General features: G+C 38.1%; 1 protein-coding gene across 3 annotated transcripts in view; it reads right to left on the reverse strand.

Moving 5' to 3' along the window:
- The window catches only part of LTBP1 (latent transforming growth factor beta binding protein 1), a 184,877-nt gene that overhangs the window by 43,292 nt on the left and 118,174 nt on the right, over positions 1–23,411 (reverse strand). Inside the window, exons 12-22 of one of the 3 annotated variants that reach the window (XM_058836171.1) lie at positions 22,829–23,062; positions 21,922–21,944; positions 20,813–20,915; positions 20,140–20,238; positions 18,017–18,142; positions 16,744–16,869; positions 15,947–16,069; positions 13,059–13,178; positions 8,792–8,914; positions 6,699–6,821; positions 1,318–1,440 (exon numbers count right to left, since the gene is read on the reverse strand). In XM_058836171.1, coding sequence (XP_058692154.1) covers positions 1,318–1,440; positions 6,699–6,821; positions 8,792–8,914; positions 13,059–13,178; positions 15,947–16,069; positions 16,744–16,869; positions 18,017–18,142; positions 20,140–20,238; positions 20,813–20,915; positions 21,922–21,944; positions 22,829–23,062 — 1,323 coding nt within the window. The remainder of the gene's footprint in view (positions 1–1,317; positions 1,441–6,698; positions 6,822–8,791; positions 8,915–13,058; positions 13,179–15,946; positions 16,070–16,743; positions 16,870–18,016; positions 18,143–20,139; positions 20,239–20,812; positions 20,916–21,921; positions 21,945–22,828; positions 23,063–23,411) is intronic. The other 2 variants (XM_058836173.1, XM_058836172.1) reach the window with 2 other exon arrangements.

Raw genomic sequence — 23,411 nt, forward strand, 5'->3', positions numbered from 1 at the left:
GAAAGTTGGGAATGGTGGGAGACCAGCAATGACAAGGACAGTATTGTACCTTCTCAATCTGTACTCAAGATTTACCTGTCTTAAAACTACCAGAAAAATACTGAAAAACAAACCAGCTGATTACACAAGGTAGAATGATGTATTAAAAGACAGTAAAACAAAATTACCAGTGTTAGGGAAATTGAGTATCAATACCTCTGAAAGAGCAAACTGAAATTTCTTGTGTTTTGGAGTCTTTTCAACCTTCTCCTTACCAAAGTGCATATCCCTAACTTCTAGTCTAGTCCAGATTCCACTCACAGACACTGCACTCTGTGATAAATTTGCTAGTTTAATTCAATAGCTCTCTGTCTGCACTGTCTGTCCCTTGTTTGGCTCATAAGTGCTTTAAGTTTTGTTACATTTATCAATTTAAAATATGAGGCATGTATCTACTACTTTAGATGGCAAAGTGAAGAGAACAGAGGGGTATCAAAGCTGCCATTGATTTTAGCTTGTGGTCAATTCTCTTTTATCTGCTTAAGCATGGTCTAATACAGCACTTCTGTATGCTGAATGCACCATATTTGGAACTAGAAAGCAGTCACATAGAATACTCAGAACTTTCACAGGGAATTTAGTGTTTGTTGCACAAGATCTTCAATGTGGATGAGCTGGAATCCTGTTTCTCAGCTCAAGTCTAAACTGTGCGTAAGAGAGCAGCCAAAGCAAAGCCCAGTGCTCTGGTCCTTCAGCCATTTAGAACATGAACATGTTATCACTTTCTAGCTCTAATACCGTGGTTTCTGTCTCACATAAAAGGTGGGCAAAAGTGATGAGGCATGCCTGGGTGCTGTGCCAATGTAATGATAGGACTGTTCAGAACTAAAACCTGGGAAGTGTTTTCCTGGGTTTGGCAATGCTGACTCAGTCTCAGTTAACACGTTCCCTTCCTCCCCACCCCTCCTCCACAAAAGTACTGCAAACATTTTATAGAGGTGATATCTAATGTGACTTGATGTTAACAATGCTGCTCTTGTTACATCTCTGACTCACAACACATAGAATATTCTGTCAAAATAAATGTTTTCAGGATTGGGGAAAAAAGCAGTGCTGTGTCTCTCTTCTCTTTCAGGTTATGAAGTGAAATAATATCTTGAAATAATTTCTCAGCATATATTTACGGAGAGAATAGAATGAATGAGGATAGAAAGTAAGGAGAGTAAGAAAGTACTACAAATGATAAATTAGTTTCTCTTCCTTAGCATGATCTGTGACTGTCAGAAGTTACACTTGCAAATAATAATGATCTAGGTATTTTTTACACCCATTTCATACCTTGACATCCCCTATTCGCTATCTGCTGGAAACCATGTGGACAAGTGCATTTGTAAGACCCTTCAGTATTTATGCAGCTTCCTCTTAGGCAAACATTGCTGTCTTGAAGGCATTCATCAACATCTGAAATAAAAAGGCAACCAAATGATTAGATGATGTCAAAACTGATGAAACTTCTAATAGTTTCAACATAACTTGAAGCAACTGTGCGCATACATGGAAATCAAGCTTTAGGACTCTTAGTTATTCTCCTTTCATCCTGTCATCAAACTTCTCATATTTCTAGAAGGCTTTGAAATTTGAGTTTGCATGTGATTTATTCCTAGCAAATGTGACTCATGTGCCATCTGCATCTCTACAAAAGCACATCATAACAGTAATGCAGTTAAAAAGAAATCCAAGCAGCTGCACAAAAATTACCTACTAATGCAAATTCAAAATAGTCATCTTTGGACATGTTTAAACCACCACACAGAAATCCCTGAGCTGGAAGTGACCTGACTCAGGCATCCCCCCTGAGAGCGGGCGAGACCAAGCATAGCTGGTGTGTCACACCAGACAGGATGTGCCTGGGGAGACCGCTCACACAACAGCCATGAGGGCAGGAGGCTCCTAGGACAGGGACCACACTGTGGGCACTGCTGTGCTAATGGGTGGCTGTGGGAAGTGGAAAAATGGAAAATTCCACAGATGCTGAAGGGTTCAATCTGCAGCCTTGGAAAGAGCTTGGGTTAATGCAATGATAAAGGTAAACAAACATTAAGTAGAAAAATTAAAAACTTATGTTCCTATAGTTATAAGTAAGAATATGTCTTGAGTAAGTAAGAAATTTTATTAGGTAAAATAGTGTGAGGTTTGGGCTGTAATAATGTGACTTATAGAGTAGGCTAGGGATCTAGAAGCTATACTGGAAGTGTGTGTATGAGTATGTGAGCTGTCAGCTTATTGGCCAAGATACAAATGCAGTGCAGCAAAATTAAGCAAAGGTGAGAGGTTATTAAGTACAAATAAGTCAACTGGCTGTTGGACCAAAATGTTACATACTGCTGTGTGAAGAAGAAACCCATGATTACCTTGAGCTATGGCTGAATTGTTGCTACTCTCTAAATCTCACGCTTTCAAGACTGATATTTTATCTGGCTATTTGAGTAATAAATCATCTCAAATAGTATGGTGGTCCCATCCCTCAATTTTCTTCTTGACAGGCGGCTTTTTATGCAGTTCATGAGATGCAATACAACCATTTCACAGGCTTTTAGCAGCTGGGTCATGAAGCTGAATGGCAGCTTCCGCACTGTGCTGCACCCCAGCCACAAACCCAGCTCCAGAGTCCAGGCACACAGGATCTTGTTTCCCAGCTGCCTATACACCAAGTTCAGGATCAAGCCTCAGGCCTGTACACCCTGCCCTAGTGTCTTGATATCTATGGGATAAACGGCTGACACACAGCAGGGGAAGTTCCAGGATACAAACTACACACAAGGTAATCAATTATTTCAAGACCAGGACACTGGCATAGACAATGCTCCATGGGAAGTCTTTTCTTCCCGTTGTCTTTCGAAGGGCTTCAAGGCAGCCCAGTGGAGGAAATAGAGTACAGCTACTGTGGGTACAGGATTAAGTCAGAAAGTGCCGACATTCCCATGATATTATACAGTTTTGGTTTCGTTACAGCTAAAGATCACAAGGCATTTGGTACTTGTGCCTCTAAGTTTCAAAAGCAAACAGAAAGTGAGATTCGAATAAAAAAATTGTCTCATAAGCAACTTCCCTCAGTCTCCATAGAGCCCTACCTAATAATGAACCCAGTGTATTGCTTTGATAATGTAGTTAGCTTCCTTTGAAAAACAGTCATCAAAGACTCTTCCCGGTACCTTTGATTATTTTGATTTTGTAAGTATGGATTTTAGCTGATTAGAATTGTAACTTTTTCCTGTACTCACGAATTAATAACAGCTGTAATTAAAAAGAAGACATGACCTGATTTCTACATTTATCTTTGGAAAGCCCCATACTATGTAATTCTCCTTGGGATTTAATCTATTTAATAAAAGTAAAAAATAGGGATAGCTTTCTTTCACAAATGAATGTTATTGAAGATAAAATTGCACTTAATGTTGACAAAGTTGTGACCTTTAGATAACCACATGTTTTATAACCATTTTAAACTGCGAAATAAATTGTGGCTTATTTAAAAAGCAATTAATTTTGACTAGAGCATGAGAAAAATTAATGACTCCCTTGTGCTAAGTTAATGCCAAGTCTCACAACAAGAAGGTGTCTTTTGCCAAATTCAGTCAAAATGCATTATTTTCCATATAGGATTCAAACCTCCCTTTCTCTGATGCAACTCTTCATAGACCCTATGACTGCTGCATGAGAATTCCCAGAAAAATAGTAGTCAGTGACTCATGCTTGAAACATTCAATGCTTTTTACCACCATTTACATATGCATGTCTTGAACATTCTGGATAGAAAAATCCCTGAAAGCTTTAGGAGAACACTGGAGACTTATACTTCAAACTTTCTTCCAGTAACCCAGGTTCTTTGAGATGTACAGTCTGCACGTAAGTCCTGCCGGCGCATATTCCCACTCCCTGTTGGTTAAAACAAGGACTCACACAGGTGCCCTCACACTTCCTGTTCCCCCTTATTCAGGGCAACAATGAGCAGAAAGTCTCAATGTCAATTCATCTCAAGAACAAGATGCTGAATGACAGGCTAAGGCAGAAGATAGACATGCATGTGGGTGTGTATCTGAAAGACTGCATGTATACTCGTATACATTGATGTATACAAGTTATTTGCAAATAACTTTTATTCTTAAACAAGTAAAACACTGCACAAGGGCTTCCAGACAAAAACTTCAGCCAGGGAGATGCAAAAAGCACAGCTGAAAATGAGCACAGCCTAATTCTGCTGAATCTGCAATGCCCCTAGAAGTTGCAGAAGTTATAATGATCAAACCTGCAAACTGTTTCCTGCATGCAACAACTTGAAGAAAATGTCTGCACCAGAAGAAAACCTAATTAAACAGACACATTTCTTGCAAGTGGTTTCCTAATCACATTTGTTTTACATCATCATCCGTTTTTTGGGTATCCTCTTATGTGACAAATGCCCATATCTGGCTCTTTGAGAAACTGAACAAACTTTGAACCACTTTGTTCTTTCCAGACAATTGCACTGTGCTATGCTGACAGTTTTTGTCATCCCTTTCCTGCTTTTTCTTTGAAGTGTTAGAAAACATTCAGGTAAATAGGCTAATCCAAAAATCAGAGGCCATTTTGTGGAGAAACACTGGATGTCCTCTTCAGGTGATTTTGTCTTTAGTTTCCAAGGTGCAAAAAGCAGTCTATAATATCCTGTACATCAGAAAATTTTGAAGTGATATAATGAAAGCACAGAAGAACTTCTTCCACCTGAATAGATTAATTATTTTGTGCAGGCCTTGCAATATTTACAGAAGTCTTCAGCGAACAAACTGTGGCTACAGAAATTAACCACTTTGTCACTGGATGGAGAAGCTGTAAATTTGGTTGCAGACCTTTAAATGAGACAAAGATCCTGGGTTAAAGGAATAGTTCTATCCTTCTTCCTAATTTGATTCAATCCCTCTTCTTTTGCCTTGAAAGTGTCTGAAACAATTTTGTCTTGAAAACTGCCTTTGAGTAGGATCAAGAAAGAGCTGAAGATAAAGTATGAACCTATCCTGACAGGCCAGGTAATGGAGAGATGCAACAGCTACCATGACTTCTTGGGCTGTATGAAATGCACCAAAGCAGTCTGAAGAGAAGTTTGAAATCTCATCTGAAGTCTACTCAGAGCAAGTTGGATGAGTAGTTGTCAGGAATGATACCATATTATCTGTTCTGTCTTTGGGAGGCAGGAAGGACCTGTGATCCATTACACCACATTTTTCTTTGATTCTTGACAGAGTATCTCTACATCTGCTGCACTTCATGAAGATCTTGAAGCCAGATGAGAGCAAAATTCTTTGATACAAATTTCTAGGGCATTGCATCATCAGCCCACATTTCTTGAAGCTGATGCAAGAGATGCTGCTACTCAGCACGAATAATGAGAAGATTGTGGTAAGTTCTTCTATGAACATATTCTCCAAATAGCTCAGGACCAAAGAGTATCAGTGGACTGCGGAGATTTTATAAGATACCCTTATTCTTGGTTGATGAGAACTTCAAGAGATGCTGTGACTCATTGAATGTGGACAATCCAGTATAATCACTTTTGATAAAGTCTGTTACAAATTTGTCTTGAGAAAACAGCATTTGGTTGGCCCAGGGGGAACTGCTCCTCTGCCTGCATCATTTGAAGAGGATTCCTGGCCTAGTGCTGTGAGGGAGAAGGTGAGGACTGCCTTCCAAGAGCTGTGTAGAGGATAACCTAGCAGCAGAACACTACTCAGTAGAACAGCAGCAAGAAGCTGTATCTTGCAAGGTATCAGCAGTTACAGAAAGCACACCAGAGACTGAAAAGCTTTTGTGAACTAATGCCACATGTACAATGAGACCTTAAGTGAGAGCTACTTCTCCTTGCTAGTGTGAGATAAGCAAGAAATTGAAGTAGAATCCTTCCTGGATCTCGCTAGTAAGTGATCTTACATTCTTAAGGTGACCATGAGTAATGCATCAGATGTACCACATCAGATAGCAAACAACAGATAAAAGGCAGTAGCTTTAAAATGCTTCGTTAGAAAAAAGTATCAGCTTTCCAATTACTGGACAATTAAACTGTTTTACTTGAGAGATAAGAGAGTGGGTTTTTCTTCTATAACACAGCATTTCTTGCTACATATATTGCACATCTTTCACTTCTTACTTTTGTTTTTGCAAGCTCAGTATGCAGACTGCCTTTTGAGACAGTGCAAGCTGTGAGCTCCAGTAGATCCTGCTGGAACTTGTCATCTGCTAAATACTTTCTCTTGCCAGTGCACATGTGTGATTGTGGTGGCTGGCTGCAGGTTCCCAAAAGCAGCTGGAGAAGAAGTTTTAACTAGAAGGCCCCCATGAGAATAGCATATGCTGGCAGAAGCTTTTGTAATACAGAGCCTCTGTGTCAGAGCTTAGACAACAAGGTTTGGAAAGGCTGACTTGTTTTCGGTAATAATGTCAACTGGTCTTCCAATCTTACTGTTGGAAACACATGTCCTGATTTTTTTGTATGTGGAAAGATGACGGGGACTATTTCTAAGAATCCATTAAATATGTGGCTGTGTTGGTGGCAATGAATGGTTAGCAGCGTAGAGAAAGAAAGAGAGGCAACATATATTTCTACTCCATTCTTAAAAGACTTCATGCCTACAGCTGAAATACTCGAGATCTTATTGAAAAAAATTAGTAGCTTCAGTCCCTAAGCTTACCTTCACACTGATCTCCAGTAGATGATAATGAGTAGCCTTGGCTACAGATACATCTGAAGGATCCTTCTGTGTTCCTGCAGCGTCCATTCGTACAGACTGATTGCTGCTGGCATTCGTTAATATCTGCAGAGACAGTGAAACTGTTACACATCTGAAAATACCAATTACTCATCAAATGGTACAAAGACCAAGTCTGAGCAAAATAGCAAAGTACAGTATCAAACATCCAGTATGGCTTAACTTGTTTGTATTTATGAGATGACTGTACTCAACATTCTCTCCTGTAACGTCAGTTTATCCCTCCATGCATAATTGGTTACACACAGACTCACAAATACACACACATGCTGCCTGAGAGCTGCTTTTGTTTCTGTTATATCTGGCAGAGGTAACAAGTCAGCCGCTCCAGTGAGTCAGCAAAACCCACAAAATACTTTCCAGCAGGATCACCACCTTTTAACAGGGTGTGGTTTTCAGATGCACACTGACAGGCTAATCCCCTATTAAGTTGTACGTTAAGGCTCCTTAAAATTCTTGCCTTGTAACAGTATTAATCATCTAACTGTGGGGAGACGTCTCTTTGCTTCCACAACACTGCTAATCCCTCTGTGGTTCAGTTCTCATAATCTGGGGTCACCCTGAGCTAACAGCTGGATTTGAACATCAAACTTAAATTTTCCTTTGGAAAACTCCCAAGTATTGGAGGGGACTGACACTTTGAATTCAGAACATAGCACATGCCTTGTTTGAGCTAGGAAGCCTATTTTCCCTGGTTTTTGTAAAATATTCATTAAGAAGCAGTAGCTAAATTGACATGGTGAGTTCTTGGTCAGTTCTAGTATTTTGGCACAGCTGAATGTCCTTCTGGAAATATACTTCAATTCAAACAGGAGAAGGTTACTCAATGAGGTTTTTCAGGTCTGTGTTATGGCTGCACAGTCTGACCTCTTAAGTAACGGTTCCTTGCAACCACAGAAGTTTAGAATTTAAGGATCACTGAAACCTGTGGGGCTCCATGAAGCAGCTGGGCATGTGTACGGGTCCTTACTTTAGAAGGGTGCACTTTAAGAAGAACAGTCTGCACATGCCAGCTCAGCTTGGCAAGGGCTGTTTTCCATGAAAGACTCAGAGGAAGCAGTCAAATTTTGTCTACATATTTTCCCCAAGATCAGTCTGCTGTGTGTCCTGAACAGCACATTTAACTCACTCAAGACACTTAACTTACACTAATGTTTTGTTTCAACCTTTCTGACAAATTTATATGAACGATCGTTTAGTTTTACTTTATTATTTTTAGCACTCAGAAGTCTGAAAAGTGTTTGGTGCTGTACAGAGACACTTAGGGAAAGCTGAGGGAAAGGAAAAAGAAGGAGATCCAACATCTGTCAAGAAGCATGTAGGTTTCTGTGCACTTCCACAGCCTGAAGACACTGCCGCAGATTTTCACCATTAGGGAAATGTTTCAAGTACCCTCTAGTTAAGAAGAGGAATATTCATACCTCCTGTACATGCTCTAGATTCTCCCTCAGACTACTTCACTCTAACTTCAGACCTAATTTTGTTCCACTGGAGCAGTCCTGATGGGAATTTTAGATACAGAAGAAATGTGGAAACTGGCACTTTGTAGGTACAGGTACTGTTCCTAGAACTATGACACCGAGCTCTCTCGCTCTCTCTCAGTGTAATGCTGGGAATACAGAGACACCAGCACAGGCAGGGTTAACTGCTCAGTGGTAACTAACACTGCTGGGTTCCAAAGAGGCCGTAGCCTAGGTTTTTTGATTCCACTCACCCACATGGTAGAAAAAAAAAAAAAGACAGAAAGAAAAGCAAAGCAAAAGCCACTGTCCTTAAACCTCCAAAATGCCAAGGATTTTGCAAAAATTCCAGTTTAGCAATATAAATATTACTACATGTTCTTGATTGGCTTTGTAACACATGTCAAAATTTACAATGTGATCATAGAAACCATAAAATGGAAATACACGTTCTTACATTTTTGGGTTTTTAGTATCAGTGTTGTACATTTAAAAGCAAAATGCAAAAAAAAAGGTAAGTGCAACCTTATGAATTTTAATCATATTCTCTCTTACCTTCACACTGATCCTTTGATGCAGAAAGTTTGAAACCCTGGGCACAAATACACCTGAAGGATCCCTCTGTATTTTCACAACGTCCATTTGTACAGTGATTGCCATACTGACATTCATTTATATCTGTGAATAGAAAGAAAGTGCAAGAAATTAACTGTGGAACAACCACCTTTCGGCTGAGCTTGGGAATATATTCAAATTACATCATAACCATGGTTATTATTCCTGAGGAATTTATTTTAATGGGATTTCAGCACCTCATGCAGGTCCCTTTGTAAGGCTACATACTCATCAAAGAACTCCACTGGATTATGCAAAATCTCTCTTCCTAGTCACAAACCATTCTTTCTTTAGAAGGACTCAAAAGCAGGTTTTTTTTTTTCTATCAGCTATCCCACAGACATCTACTTTCATCCTTCTCTGAAAGGCATTAATTAGATGGGCCAGCTTCTTTATCCAACATGAAAACTGGTGTGTTGCTACTTAACACTAATTTTCAAGAATTTATATTGAATGCAATTTGTATAAATCAACAAAGCAAAAAGCAAAGATAAAAATACAATAAGAAACATATTTTGCTACAAATCCAGACAGAATTATTTCTGTATTATAAAATAACAGTTATTAGTTTTCTTCTAGAACTGGTTTTCACTTTAGGGAAAAAAAAAAAAAAGTTAAGTTTTCAAATATTATTTCTTTATTTTGGGGTTGCAGTATTAGCATGTGTCTGTTTTATGGAAGAAAGCTGTATTTTTTTTTAGCTTCACCAATGCAGGAAAAGAAGTACCCTTTGTTTGTTTTTATGTGCCAGAAATCACATTACTCCCAATTATCCTGTCTTTTGCCACCACAAAGCACACAAACCCCATCAGCATAAAAAACTGCTAATTATTTGAGGCTCTTGAGCCATTTAGGCAGCTGTAGTACAGGGAGAGCTGGAAGAATAGACATCATCATAACCCCTTTTAGCTATTGTGAATAGCGCAGTAACTATTCTCCTCACATGTGTTCACACACATGGCTCTTTGCAAGCTCCTGTGCCACCTGCCTTTGACAAAGCCCATCTTCCCCCAGACACAAATGAAATCACCATTACCATCTGTATTCCCAATGACCTACAACTCTCAGGTCCCCACTTCAGCCTCTAGCTCTGTAAATAGATGTCCTGCTGCAGCCTGGCCAAGAAGAAGCCGTGACATCCTTGGAGAGATGACAGCACAGATCCACAGGTGCTGTGCGATGGCATTCAGTAGTGTTACTACTTATTCCCTTCTCCAAGGCTTATTTCCCAGCTCACTACTGCTGCAAAATGTGCTTGCTCTACAAAACACAATCTTTGCTCTCAGTGTACATGATCAATTCTCTAATTGAAGGGATCTGTTCAAACACAGAGAACCCATTTCAAGTACACAAATTTCCAACTGAACAACAAAACAGCTTCTTAGAGATTCACCTTCATCTTCCAGACGCTTGACAGAGAAACCTGGAATACTATTTCTGATTTTTGGATGGGACTCAAAGATCAAGAAACTTCCTCATAAAGCCAGCAGAAAAAACAGGAACAGAACTTAAATCTTCTGAGATGAAATCCAGAGTAACAACTGAATCTACTGGTGCTCCCTACAGTAGGGCTAGAGGTATTTGGATTAACTCTGCTTACCTCTGTTAGTTTTGGTATCTTCTAATGGGATCCTTAAAACTGTACAAGTTTTAACTTAGCAACAAGTATTGATAGTTAACCATGCAGCTTCAAAATCCACCCCAGTGATAACCAGGAGGATGAAGTGATCTAGAAGGTTTTGTCAACCTATTTTTTTAATTTGCTCATCAATACACAGAAGTGTGCTCTAGATACATCATGATATATGACTTTATTTGAATATGAAAATGTGCAGAGAGAAAAATGGAATAAAATTGAAAGTGGTTGAAAGTAAACTTAAAAAACAATTAATTATTTCACATAGTCCCTGTACAACACAAAAGCACGGAGGGACCTGGGACAGTGGCGATTTCAAGACAATGAGGAGGCTGGCTGTGCAGGTGTCCTTTTCCATTTCTTTCAACATTCCCCGAACGGAACATTTCCACCCAAACGCTAATTAAATGTAGTCTATCCAAGTCTGAAGTAAACTGATTGACTTGGTTTAATGAAACATAAGTGGCTGTGTTCCTGGCTTTAAATCCTGGAAAATTACAATATAAATGACATCAAAGTTCTATCTGTAGGATTGTTACACTAGATTTTCAATAGCATAAAGTGCAGGCAGAGGAATGGACTGAGGTAAAAAAATACTGAAAACAGCACTATGGAAAACCAGAAGAGCTGCAATGATCTAAACTAACAGGAAAAACAAATGTACTTATAGAACAATGGATTTAAATACCCTTCACAGATAATGAGAAATATTTTCCTTTTTGGTGTATTTAAACAGTGCCGTATTGCAGAACTACAGATCTAAAATAAATTGTCTGCATTACATTTTCTAAAATGTGTATGGCTCCTTTCCAACATGATGTAAGTCTAGGATAAACAAAAAATGGACTGATCACATCACTAATGAAGTGAGTAAGAATGTCTAGGCTTAGAACATTTCATAAAACAAAGGAAAAAAGGGAAGCTACATGCAGCAACACAAGGAAAAAAATTATCACTTTAAACCAAGATATATTCCTTACATGACTTAGTTCTGAGCAAAGCACTGACTTCTCTCATTTCCCTCCTACTAACTTGGTTAGCAAGAATGAAACTACTGAAAGTTATGCCAGGGAACTTTCAACCAGGCTATTTTCATAAACAGGCACAGAAATAAAGCTTAATACTGGGGAAGAAGGAAAAATAAGGCCAACATTTTGCAGAAAAAAAAAATAAAATAATTAAGTAGTTAAGTAAGAGAGTTCTAACAGAGTACATATACCACATTCTTTGCAAGGGCACCAAGAACCAGGCAGGTGGGAAGGAATGAAACAAAGATCAAACCCATTAATTTGTTGTAAACATTTTGTAGCATGTTACAACTCCATTAAAGTCCATGAAATTACCTGAGAAATACATTCCTCCACAGTAAGTCAAACGATAAGACCAAATCTGTGGCTATAACATGACAGATCTGTTCAGACAGTATGACTTCTTTAGAAAATAGGATAGTTGAAAGTGGTGTAATCTGCACAGCAACACTGGTGGTGAGGTTCTGACAGCCACACCATTGCTTCAGTGCAACTTGGCTCTAATCTTGATCCATAGATCAGCACCACATTTTCAGCTGGAGCACAGCAGATCCCAGCCACCAGAGCCGTTTCAACCAGACACTGCTCTTAGACTGCTCTGTGAACTGAAGAGAATCACAGAACTGGGAGCCATTACAAAATAAGCCATGGAAGTACACTGACAATCTGCCCTGTAACAGTAATGCAAAAACCCCCTCTGTGTAGGCCATTGTACACCTGCTTAGGTAACATGGTTATTCCAACCATCACAAATTATAGGGCATGTGTTACATGGAGTGGGCAGGAATATTCACAACAGAACCTTCACAACTGATGCTAAATTCAAGCTTCTGGTAGTGTCCCAAAAAGCAGCCCTCAACACTGCAAAAGATTATTTCTCTTTGCACAATGGATTAATTTTCTTTTTCTTACCTCTATTTCAAATAGCCAAAACTGATTTGGAAAAAAAATAAATTAATCTAACATTTGTAAATAAATCAACAAAAGTAAAATGTGAGAAATCTGTCCTAAACCCTTAACTTGAAGTCAGACAAGAGGCTTTAAGATATGCTAATGTTTTGCTAGAAGTACAGATAGTTAAGGAGTTTTATTAATATACTCTGTGAGCCAAGTCCCATATTCTATTGAAAAATCTGTGAGTCACACTGATGTTTTAACACTCACTTGTCTTTCCGTTTCCAAACAACAGCCTACTAGTATTTCACTGACAATACACCCCCTTTCTGTTCCATGTTTTCTATTTCAAGTTTCAAGACTTTCGATTTGTAGTTTGTATCATCTGTAGTCCAGATTCAGTGCTCATTTATCTACAGTAAAACAAGATTTCCTCTTACATACTGTGTCTGAGAACATAAAGTAATTTCAAAAATCTCCTATTTAAAAAATACATAATATTTCAAAAGTCTCCTATTTGCAGTTATTCTTGAATGAAACGGGGACCCAGGGCACAGTGCTGTCATCAAATTGTAACACTGACTGAATATGAAATACAGCACTTCATAACAAGAACAAAAACCCGAGGGACAAAGAGTACTAAACATACCATGACACTGTCCATTCCAGCCTCTGAACCCCACTCTGCAAGGAATGCACTGGTAAGAGCCAGGAGCATTAAGGCACTGTGCATCTGGACAGGTAGTTGGAGTCAGGCACTCATCGATGTCTTAAAAAGAGAAGATAAAAGGAAATACTGGTCAAAGCTGTAATAGAACACTGAACAATAATCTGGTTACTCTGACTCTCCTCCTGTGATACTAAAGCACTTAAAGAGTTGCCTGTTTTATCTGCTAGAGACACAGGAAAGAATAAGCTCATACAGATTTGTACCAGCAACGGGGCATCTCTGAGAAATATAGTAGCTCATAATACATGCAACTGAATATGAATTCTCTATTATACTAAACATCTTTGGTAGGTCTTCCAGAACATACAGCACATCAGATTCCTGACTACTGCAGGTAAGAGTAACTTTCCTTATGTTATTCCCTTACCATCTTGAAGTGCCTGAGATTCTTCCTATAGTAAGACTTTGGAAGTTCATTGCATCAACAGAAAAATTGTAACTCTGGATTCCAAAAGCAAAGCACAACTTTGTATTCTCCAACGCTGTCAAGTTATTCAGCATGTAAGTGCTATGGGGACTAAAAACTTAATTGTGTGAATGAGACTCAAATATGCTTACATGGAGTAAGTTAATTTTGTCTGAAAGAAGGCACAAACCACATGACTGAGGCTGGCAGTTTAGGGTGATACAGGGACTTTCTGCATCAGGCAAGGTCTCAAACTGCCCGTGACAAGAAGAGATAGATCCTGAAAATGCCATGGAACTCATATTCTGAGCAAGAACAACTTCTTATCCTGTACCAAGGAAACCCATAATACATGCAACATATGCAATCTAGAGGAGACTGAACACAAAAAAACAACATTCAAAGACAAGTTGCTGTTAAGTGACCAATGATCAGAAGATGCTGGAATTAAAACTGTGTACGCAGCCTCCTCGCAGTCTGCTCGCATGTGTGAGATCATTTTATAACATGGTATTTAATTACACAATAATTATAATCTTTCCCACAAAATACTTGCTTCATGCAGTGCACAAAACTAATTAAATTGTCAGTCACCTCTAAACTCAGCTTCCTACTCATCCATCCTTTTCCTAGCAGTTTTGTCTCCTGCAGTTGGACTATAACTTGAGCACAGATCAGAGGGAGGGATCTCACTCCTAGTTTTGAGAACAAGCTCACAGAACTCAAGGAGCTCCCAACAACTCCCTTGATGTAGGCAAATTATAATTTTTCATAGAATCACAATTGTTCACCTTAGAATACTTTCTCATAAAAATACCAACAGAGGCTTCTTCAGCTGCTACAATGCAGACCTGCAAAAGTTTCTCATGAACTGCTGTTGGAATTATTTTTTTTACTTAATTAGCAAAGAAAGTTACACTTCTAGTGTAATTTCTTCTCAAGCTGTCTGGACTGTGTCTGCCCTCAAAACACAGAACATGAATGATGTACTTGGTACAGAAATTTTCAGTCAAAATAAAGTCTAAATGCTGCAAAGCCTAAAAAAAAAAACAACACAAGAAGATTCTCTAAGAATACTCCATCCTATGCAATGATGTTCAGCTATGACCACAACACTGTTCTACATAAACAACAGACTCTACAACAACATATATGCTCTCTTTTCATTCTCTTGCCTGTGACAGAGCTTGTGTAAGCACAGCTTAAAGGCAGAATGAGTGCAAGTGAACTTTGAGTATTGTGTGCAGCTTGGAGGATTCTTGTGTTTGTTTTTGAACTGTGGAGGGGGTGGACGGAAGTTTTTTGTGGAATCAAAAATCTGGCAGTAGGGTAATGACATGGTGAAATGATTCCCTGAACGTGTCATTACCTTGGTTTGAGGGATTTAGTATAGGAGGGTTTTCTTCCCCTTAAGCAACCTTAAGTAACTTTCAACAGAGAATTTGGTTTCAGAAATTACATATTGTTAAGTTAAATTATAGAGGACTACCACCACACTATTTAAAATACAAGTTAATAACAAATTTGATGTAGTGTAATAGTCTGATTTCTAGCCTAACTGAATCACAGATTCCCTAGTCATAAAGAAGATTTGCAAAGACTAGGTGTAAGAGTGGAGTCTGAAGCATTGAAATAAATTTTAAAAAATTGGAAGAGGAATCTTTTAGCATTGCTCAGAGCAGCAAACATATCCATGGCAGCTTTAAGTTGCTTATTTGCCAGGCAACCTAACATGTCAGCAATTTTACTATGTCCTATGTAACTTAGACTGAGGCATGAACGAAATCATGCTTAAAATTAAATGATTTCTTGGGGTTTTTAGTTCACCATCCAAGTTGAAAATGAAAAAAAAGGCCAAAATATCACACTAAAAAACAATGTGCTTTGAAGCTTTTGAAGCTTTGAAGGTCAGATGTGCTAGAATCTCCTGCAATATGAAATATTTGCTTGATATAGATATTAAAAAGTCAACCTATCCTTTGCAATCTGATATAATATAGGGAAAATTAATTTTTTTCTTTTTAACAGAAACTTGGCAAGCAGGTAAGGATAAAAATGAAGTTAAATGATTCCATAACATGACATAAAATGGCTGTTCCAAGATGGTTCTGAACACAGTGGAGGAACTCCTTTGCAGCATCTTAAATTTAAATAATAGGAATTGAGTTGAAGTTCCAGACACCCAATAATGACAAAGATCGAAGAGTACTCACAAAGGTTTCTTGTTTGTTTTCTCCGAGATTTGTCCTTTTGCAACTCAAGCTGCAGCGCTATTCAAGCCTCCCTTGAATAGCAGGGAAGGTTAATAATTCCAAACAGCAGTAGTTTGATGCTGGTTTTGTGCTATCAATAAATGGTAACTTCACTTCATCATCGCCACTAGTGAAGAGTCCAAACCTACCTTCACATTCCCCTCTCCTATTCATTTGGTATCCACTATCACAATATTCACATCTGTAGGAGCCAAGAGTGTTTATACAAAAGCCTTCTCCACAAGTGCGAGGTCTTGAACATTCATCAAAATCTGCAGATGATAAAGAGAAGTTAAAAGAAGCTGCTTCACCATCAAAGACTTCAATGCTTGCATCTCCTCAAAACTCTGCTTTAACCAAACACTAAGTTAGTTTGGGTTTTTCGAGGTGTTTGCAAGCCACCTCACTGCTTGTGATGACAGAGAGGATGAGTTTGAGAAACAGCCAGGGTACAGAAGGTGGCCTGTGAGCACCTGTGGCTGCAAACACAATGTGTGTTGTTGCATGCATGCAGTGCCCAAGCCAGCACTAACCTAAGGCAGACCACAGCCCCTTCAAGCTGTTTTGTGAAGTCTGTGGCTGGTTGCAGCTATATTTAAAAATATGGTTTGTTCCAGCTTCTTACCCATTGTAAGAGTGTCGAATATTTTACAAAGCAGGTATTTCACTAAATGGTAGTAAAAATACCACTTTCCTAAACCATGATGGAACTGAAGAACTTCTTGTTTTTCAACAAACAAACATTTTGTAAAGGAGTATCAGCTACTCAGGGGCTTTCCTGACCACAATAACTAGTGAGAGGCAGTTAAATATACTCCCAGATACCACTCCAGTAGCACTGACATTGAGGAAAAAAAAAACTGAAAAGAGGAATTTAAGAGGGATTAGCTATGCCTCTTGAATAATTTTAATGTTTTTATTTTCTATAAAGGAGACTAGTTATTACCAACGCAGTCAGTTCCATCTTCACTGGCCATGAACCCAGCTTGGCAAATACATAGGAAACTTCCTTCTGTATTTTCACAGCGTCCAAGGGAACAGAGATGTGGTGCCTGATTACACTCATTAATATCTACAACAGAAATGAAAACATAAGACTGTAGAATAACATATTTAGTAGTGGTTATTTCTGTGCATTCTAAGCCATGCATTTGAAAAGACTGATCTTGTAATTATTTTATCTGTTAGAAAAGGTATATACATTTTCTCTCAGAGATGCAAAAATAAGCATTAAATAGTTTTGGTTGGAGAAATATGTTCTTACTGACTTAGACCATAATATTGCACTGGCCTGAAGAATGTGACATGATTACAGTTCAAATCACTACACTGTGTGCAACATGAGCACAAGCTGCAAGCATGGAACATTAACAAAACTTGGATGAAATAAAGGGATTCTAAGTTGCCATTTGGCATAATTTATTGCATATGCCATTTGCATAATTTATTTTTCAATACTGTAGTTGCACCTGACAGCATGTGTTAAAGCGTGAAGCTACTGAGCTTTGGTGGCATGAACATTTTATAGCATATAATCTGTCAATAAAATACACCCTTTCTGATCCAAGTTACAGAGAAACCAGTATAATCTGAATGAAGAAAAGATACCAATACAGCTGCTTCCAGATCTGAAAGGACCCATTTCTGCTCTGCCTTATACTCATCAGAGGCCTCTGTTCTAGAATTAACTGGCTTAAAAGGGGATGAAGACCTCACTTTGCAGATCTTCACTGTGCTTCTGGGTTGCTTATGATAAATTTTCTCTTTCCAGCAGCAGGCTGAAAGGAATGACCTAACAAAATGCCTGCTCTTAGTCTGGCTGCAGAGCTGATAGCCGTGTAAATCACAGAGAAACAGGCACAAATTCATTCTTTTTCCAAACAGAAGTGTGTTTCTTCCTAGTAGTCTGACTTTTAGATACCTGATGTACAGCTGACAGGAGATGATCTGCCTATTCACTACTTCTCTCACATCACCCTGGGAAATGTTTTTGTTCTATTTAATTAAATTCACACTCATTTCAGAGCAGCTGAAAGGCTGTATTAGATACTATCTCGCAAATTTTATTTGGCATAAAAAGAAATACCTTGTAGTTTGGAAACATTCAACAGAGGAAAGAACTCCTGACTGGCTCTGTAGAGATTTCCACTAACCAGATTCTACATTTCAAGCATTTCACAGCATGGTTATTTGAGAGTTTTGAAAGCATCATTTCATACCAATGCACTTCGTCTGCTGATCATTAAGTCTGTACCCCTTGTAGCAGATGCAAGTGTATCCCACAGGCAAATTAACACATTGTCCTGCTCCACAGATATCAGGATTAACTGTACATTCGTTGATTTCTAAGCAAACAAAGAAAAATTTAATGTTAAACTTACATAGCTCAGTAAGTGCACAATGCTCTGCAATCCAAGCAGAAAGCTCAGGCCTGAAAACAACTGTAAATCAAGTTTGCAACTCCTGAGTTTCTCTAATGGATACCTTATCTGAAAGAATCTAGAAACCATCTGGGCTTTTCCTAGTGACATGATCTTATGTCCCATCCAGGATCTATAAATCAGTACATAAATTTTAAAGCAAAACTAAGATAAGATCATATAAAATAAAAAATATATGGCTCAACCTTTGCATAGCACATTAAGAAAATAGCTGTAGTGAGTTTCTGATTACAGTGGGTAATCTGATTTACAGAATACTCATCTATTAATGGCTTGGATGTATTTTGTAAGATAAGGAGATTCAGATAAGGGGAGCATTGGATGCTAAATCCTTACAGTAGTTTTAGAAATTCCCGAAGTATATGCACTACTGCAGAAAGTACCAATGACTGTATTTCATTATACATTTGCAACAAAATGAGGTTATACTGCAGTCTGAAGTTGTAATTCCTAAAAAAGAAGAAATTAACTGTAAAGAAAAGCTGTTTATCTAGACTGTTTAGAAACAGGTCACATTTAAATTTATATTTTCAAATGCAGAAATAAGGCACTGAAAAACTTCTCAACTTGAACTGCATTCAGTTTGTAAATCCTGTTTAGGATTTTGTCCTACAAATCTTACTGCACTTGTACTTTATTATCTCTTAACAACATACTGATTTATAACACACAGCAATTTCTAGTTCTCTTAATTTTCCTGAGGAAATAAAAAACAGAACATGGAAAACTATTTTTCTTTTTACTTTTTCTTTTTACATGGAAAACATTTTCTTTTTACTAACTGATGTGAGTTCCCAGCAGGGTAACTTTCTCACCCTGTAAGGAAGATGGGAGCTGGCTGGCAGAAGGGGCACAGTCACAGAAGAACTGACTTCCAAGGGCTAGTTTGATGACCACAACTATTTGAACCTTCCTATGGAACTGATGAACTGTAATTACAGCAAACTGAAGGCAGCAGTTGAATGTCTACAGAAAGACAGGATACTTTCTCTAGTCTTACAGAACATTCAGGAGGATTTAACTGCAGACAGAATTATACAAACTGAGTCATTTAGACCCTGCGTGCATTGTATAAACTCAAAATTCCATTCCTGCATGAAGGAAAGCCATTTGAAGAGTTCATTTTTTTATTAAAGTATGTAAAATTTCTCCCTCTGAATGGAAACCAGGAAACCTCTTTGTAGGCTTAAGTATCTCTACCATATACAAGAATGCATCTTACAGTATGTACCAGGATATTGCAATCACTTCAAAGCCTGTGCTCATTCTAACCAAATATGGTACATTCACCTTTTTGTTTCTAAATGTATAGCAAAAGAAATTGTGATGTCTTTTCCACATAGCTGTCATTTAGACAAATTTCATCTATGGCAGGTGCATTACTTGCATTTCTGTTATTTTCACTTGATGCATAGACAAAGATAAGGCAACATCAATACATCAAAAAAGGATGAAGCACAAACAGTAACAGCTTCTTTCTGCAGAACATTCTGATCTACATCCCTTGAAGTCTACATCCCTCCAATGAACATCATCATGTATAGTTCATGACTACACAGGTAGACTATATAACAACCTGACTTGTATTCAAGAAGTATCAGTTGTGGACTTCCCTTGCACATCTGCAAAGAGAGTCCAGGACTGAATCTGAGGTGAATTATTAATTTTATCTTCTATCCTTTACTTGTGGATACAAAAGTGGCAGGTACATCCTGGAAGGCCCTGGTCCTGGCTCTCTTGATAGTAGTCTCATTGTTGTGCTGTTCTGCACTTTCTCCAGAATATTCTGTTCTACAATCACATTCTCTTCACTACAGCAATTCAGCAACAGTACAGAACAACAATGTCAGGAATTCAGTCGTTTCTTAATTTACTGTAGTTCTAAAAGAGAAGTACAATACCTGTAACTTGAGTAGGTGCAATAACTTGACTTGCACTTGATGTAGAGACTTCGGGAGCAACTTCAACAGGCAAAGGAGGGGATGTTTTCTCAATCACTACTGTGTGACATGGAATGGAAATTAATCACATCCAAAAAACCCACTTCAAATCATTCAAAAAACTCAACCCTTAAAGAATTCACACATGATACTGAATAAGATAGGCACTATGGAGATTTTAATTTGTTTATTCTGCTTTGACCTACAGTAGAAAAGGACCTGTGTAATTTGGGTTTTCATCATTCTACTGCTTGTGAAAAAAAAACACTGAGGTGCTAAAGAAAGCAAAGAGTTGTAAAACTTTTGCAGCAAAAGTTACGCATAAATCTGCAAAGAGCCACCCAAACACAGTTTTCTCTTGAAAGGAGTCCAAGGCTTCACCTCTGCCAACATTAAAATTCTCATGCACATAATCCAAGATATCGCTTCTTCTTAAAATATGTCTTTATCTCCTAAACAAGTCACCAAGCCAGTGCCAACCTCTCAATGCCTCCCACTTCTGCTTCCTTTACTTTTCTTTTGATCATGGAGAAATTGCTTTTTTTCTTTAACCTCTGCTAGAATTGCTACTTTCCCATTCTTTTAAGAACTGTAAACACTCTCTCATACTGAAAGAAAAGACAAAGTAAGTTACCTGGAAACTGTGGGTGCAGGTTAATTGTTGAAATTCCAGGAGAAAGCTGGGGCTGCCCAGGCTCTAGATAAGGTTGCTTTTCTTGATCAATGGAAGCCAATTCCTGGAAGAAATATCAAAAAAAAAACCAAACAAAACACCATTCTGAAAACATTCCCTTAATTCATAGCTACCCACAAACTCCTGGCTTGAGACACTGCTAACATTCTCACATGAGTGGCTTTTGATAGCAGATCATTAATCACCACCAATTTAAACATGAATGAACATGGAATACTACGTTTATACAGTGACATACAATTTAACATTGATTTTACTTGAAGCAGCCATTTCCTGGAGCTTCTAACTCTATCTTTGGCTTTGCTCCTCCATAATTCTCCCATTCTCTGGTCTTTAATTGCTTACAAATACCATTTGAATGCAGTTCAGCACCACACAGAAGTATACAACCACATCTAGGTGTCTGACAACTGTGAAAGGCTCCTTCTTAGCTACTGAACCCATCATCTTATTTTCATAGAAAAGTTTGATGCTTGTATGTCCGTAGGAAAATGAAGTGGAGCACAGCTGCAATTATTCACAACAAATTCCATTACCTCCAGCACAGAAAACCTGAAACCTACAGAATGGGGGACTTCACACAGATACACACTTGCTCTTCTCCAATGAATAGGAGACACCCTAAACAAACTGTGAAATTTACTTAGGCACTAATACAAGCCTCATAAACAAGTGTCACAAACGTTTCTCAAAGCTTCATAATGTTTCTCTATTTTCACTAGCTGTTGCTATCTGTGTCTCTTCTTTATACTCTCCGCATTTTTCAGTATCTCTTTAAAATACAGTCTCCAGAATGGAATAGAGCAATATATACCAGACCCTCCAATTAATGCCTCTAAGAGAGGTTAAAGTAATCTCTTTCCTGTACCTCACTACCTGTCTGTTGTTGTATACAGTAACAACACGAGCTCTTTTTGCCTCAGGTTTGAACAGTAAATCCACAGTGACTTGCTTGTTCATCATAAATTCTAAATCCTTTCAGTTATCTGTATCCAATCTCATACACTGGTCTGCATTCTAATCCCTAGATAAATTACATCATGCTTTACCTGATCAGGAGCTGCAGTTGCCACTAAAACCAGAAAAAAAAAAAAAGAAAATTAATCAGTTTTAACAAAACATTTTATTAAAGATGTTCTCACATTTGAAAGTGATTGTCGCCATCACACAAAAAATTCAGGCTCAAACCTCATTCCAAAATAGTGCAAACATGAAATCATGTTCCTGAAGCAAGTGTAAAAACTAACCTGAAACCAAAATAGGATTCTATACACTGTCTAATGTTTATTTACTCAGTATTCAGCTGCCTTGTAGCATTCTCAATTGTTTACCTGCTTCCTGAGAAACAATTTGACAAACTCACAGATTATTAAACCACTGATGAAACCTTTCCAATTCCTTCCAAGGGATATCAAGATCTGTAAATATTTTAAAGGTAAATTAATGTCATAACGATATATAGCTTACCACTAACAAATCTGCATGGATTTACTGGAAAAAAAAATAAAATAAATAAAGTTTTAAAATTTGTCTTTTCTTTAGACAACCAAGAGTGGTTTGGGGTTTCTTCCTCCACAAACATGACCTTTTTTCTGGGAAGGAGTTGTAGGAATTTCATCTAAGTTCTTATTTTCCATTGCAGCTTTCCTTTTTAGAACTCATAAATATAATTTTTTTTTAAAATCTTACAAGAAATATGCACTATTTCTGATCACAAAAATTACTGAGATTAAAGCAGTCTCTCTCTCTCTCTTCACGGTCTCAGCATCTGGTAGGACCTACCCACAACCTGTGAGCAGTAAATCTCGTGATGCAACACACTGGGCAGCGTGGCATGCTCTGCTGTGGGGAGTGGTGCCTCTCAGCCCTGCACTGTCCGCAGCTACCATGCAAAGAAACAAACCATGGAAGACACATGCACAGAAATAGAGAAAGACTAAATTTTCCCACTCTCACCTTCTTGTACAGCCATCTCAGTCTCACTTTTCTGTGAGAAGGTCAGTGCCTCCACTGGCTCTTCCTTTGCTGGGAGAGGTGGAGGAGAAGTACCTTTAGCAACAGGTTGAGTAATCGGGGTCTTGCCAATGGCAGGTGGCTGTACTCTAACTGCAGGGTGATGATATAGCTTGTTTCTGTGAGGGCCAGAAACCGTATAACCCATTCCACCAGGGCAGATTTCCTTAAAAGCAGCTAGATTTGGGATGGGAAAATATTCCTTTTAGGAGTCTAAAAGTGCAATATGTTGACATAGTGGAAAATATATGACTACCACTAAGAAATTTAATCTCATATTGTATAAACATTTTTATAAAAAACTTCTTAAAGAGAAGCTATGCATTGCATGCTAATATGACTGAGCATTCTCCCAAAAATCATGTTCTGGCTTTTTTTTTTCCCACGAGGCCTCCCGTTTACCATTTTTCTTCAGTTATGCTTATTTGTCAATATATCGAGATTTTTTTTTTTAGTTAATCCCCTTCAAACAGTATATCTTTTCTAAGTATTAATTTAAATATGCAAATAGTATTTATCATCTATA

Source organism: Poecile atricapillus, chromosome 3 (assembly GCF_030490865.1).
Source record: "Poecile atricapillus isolate bPoeAtr1 chromosome 3, bPoeAtr1.hap1, whole genome shotgun sequence".
In the NCBI taxonomy this organism is placed as follows: Eukaryota; Metazoa; Chordata; class Aves; order Passeriformes; family Paridae; genus Poecile; species Poecile atricapillus.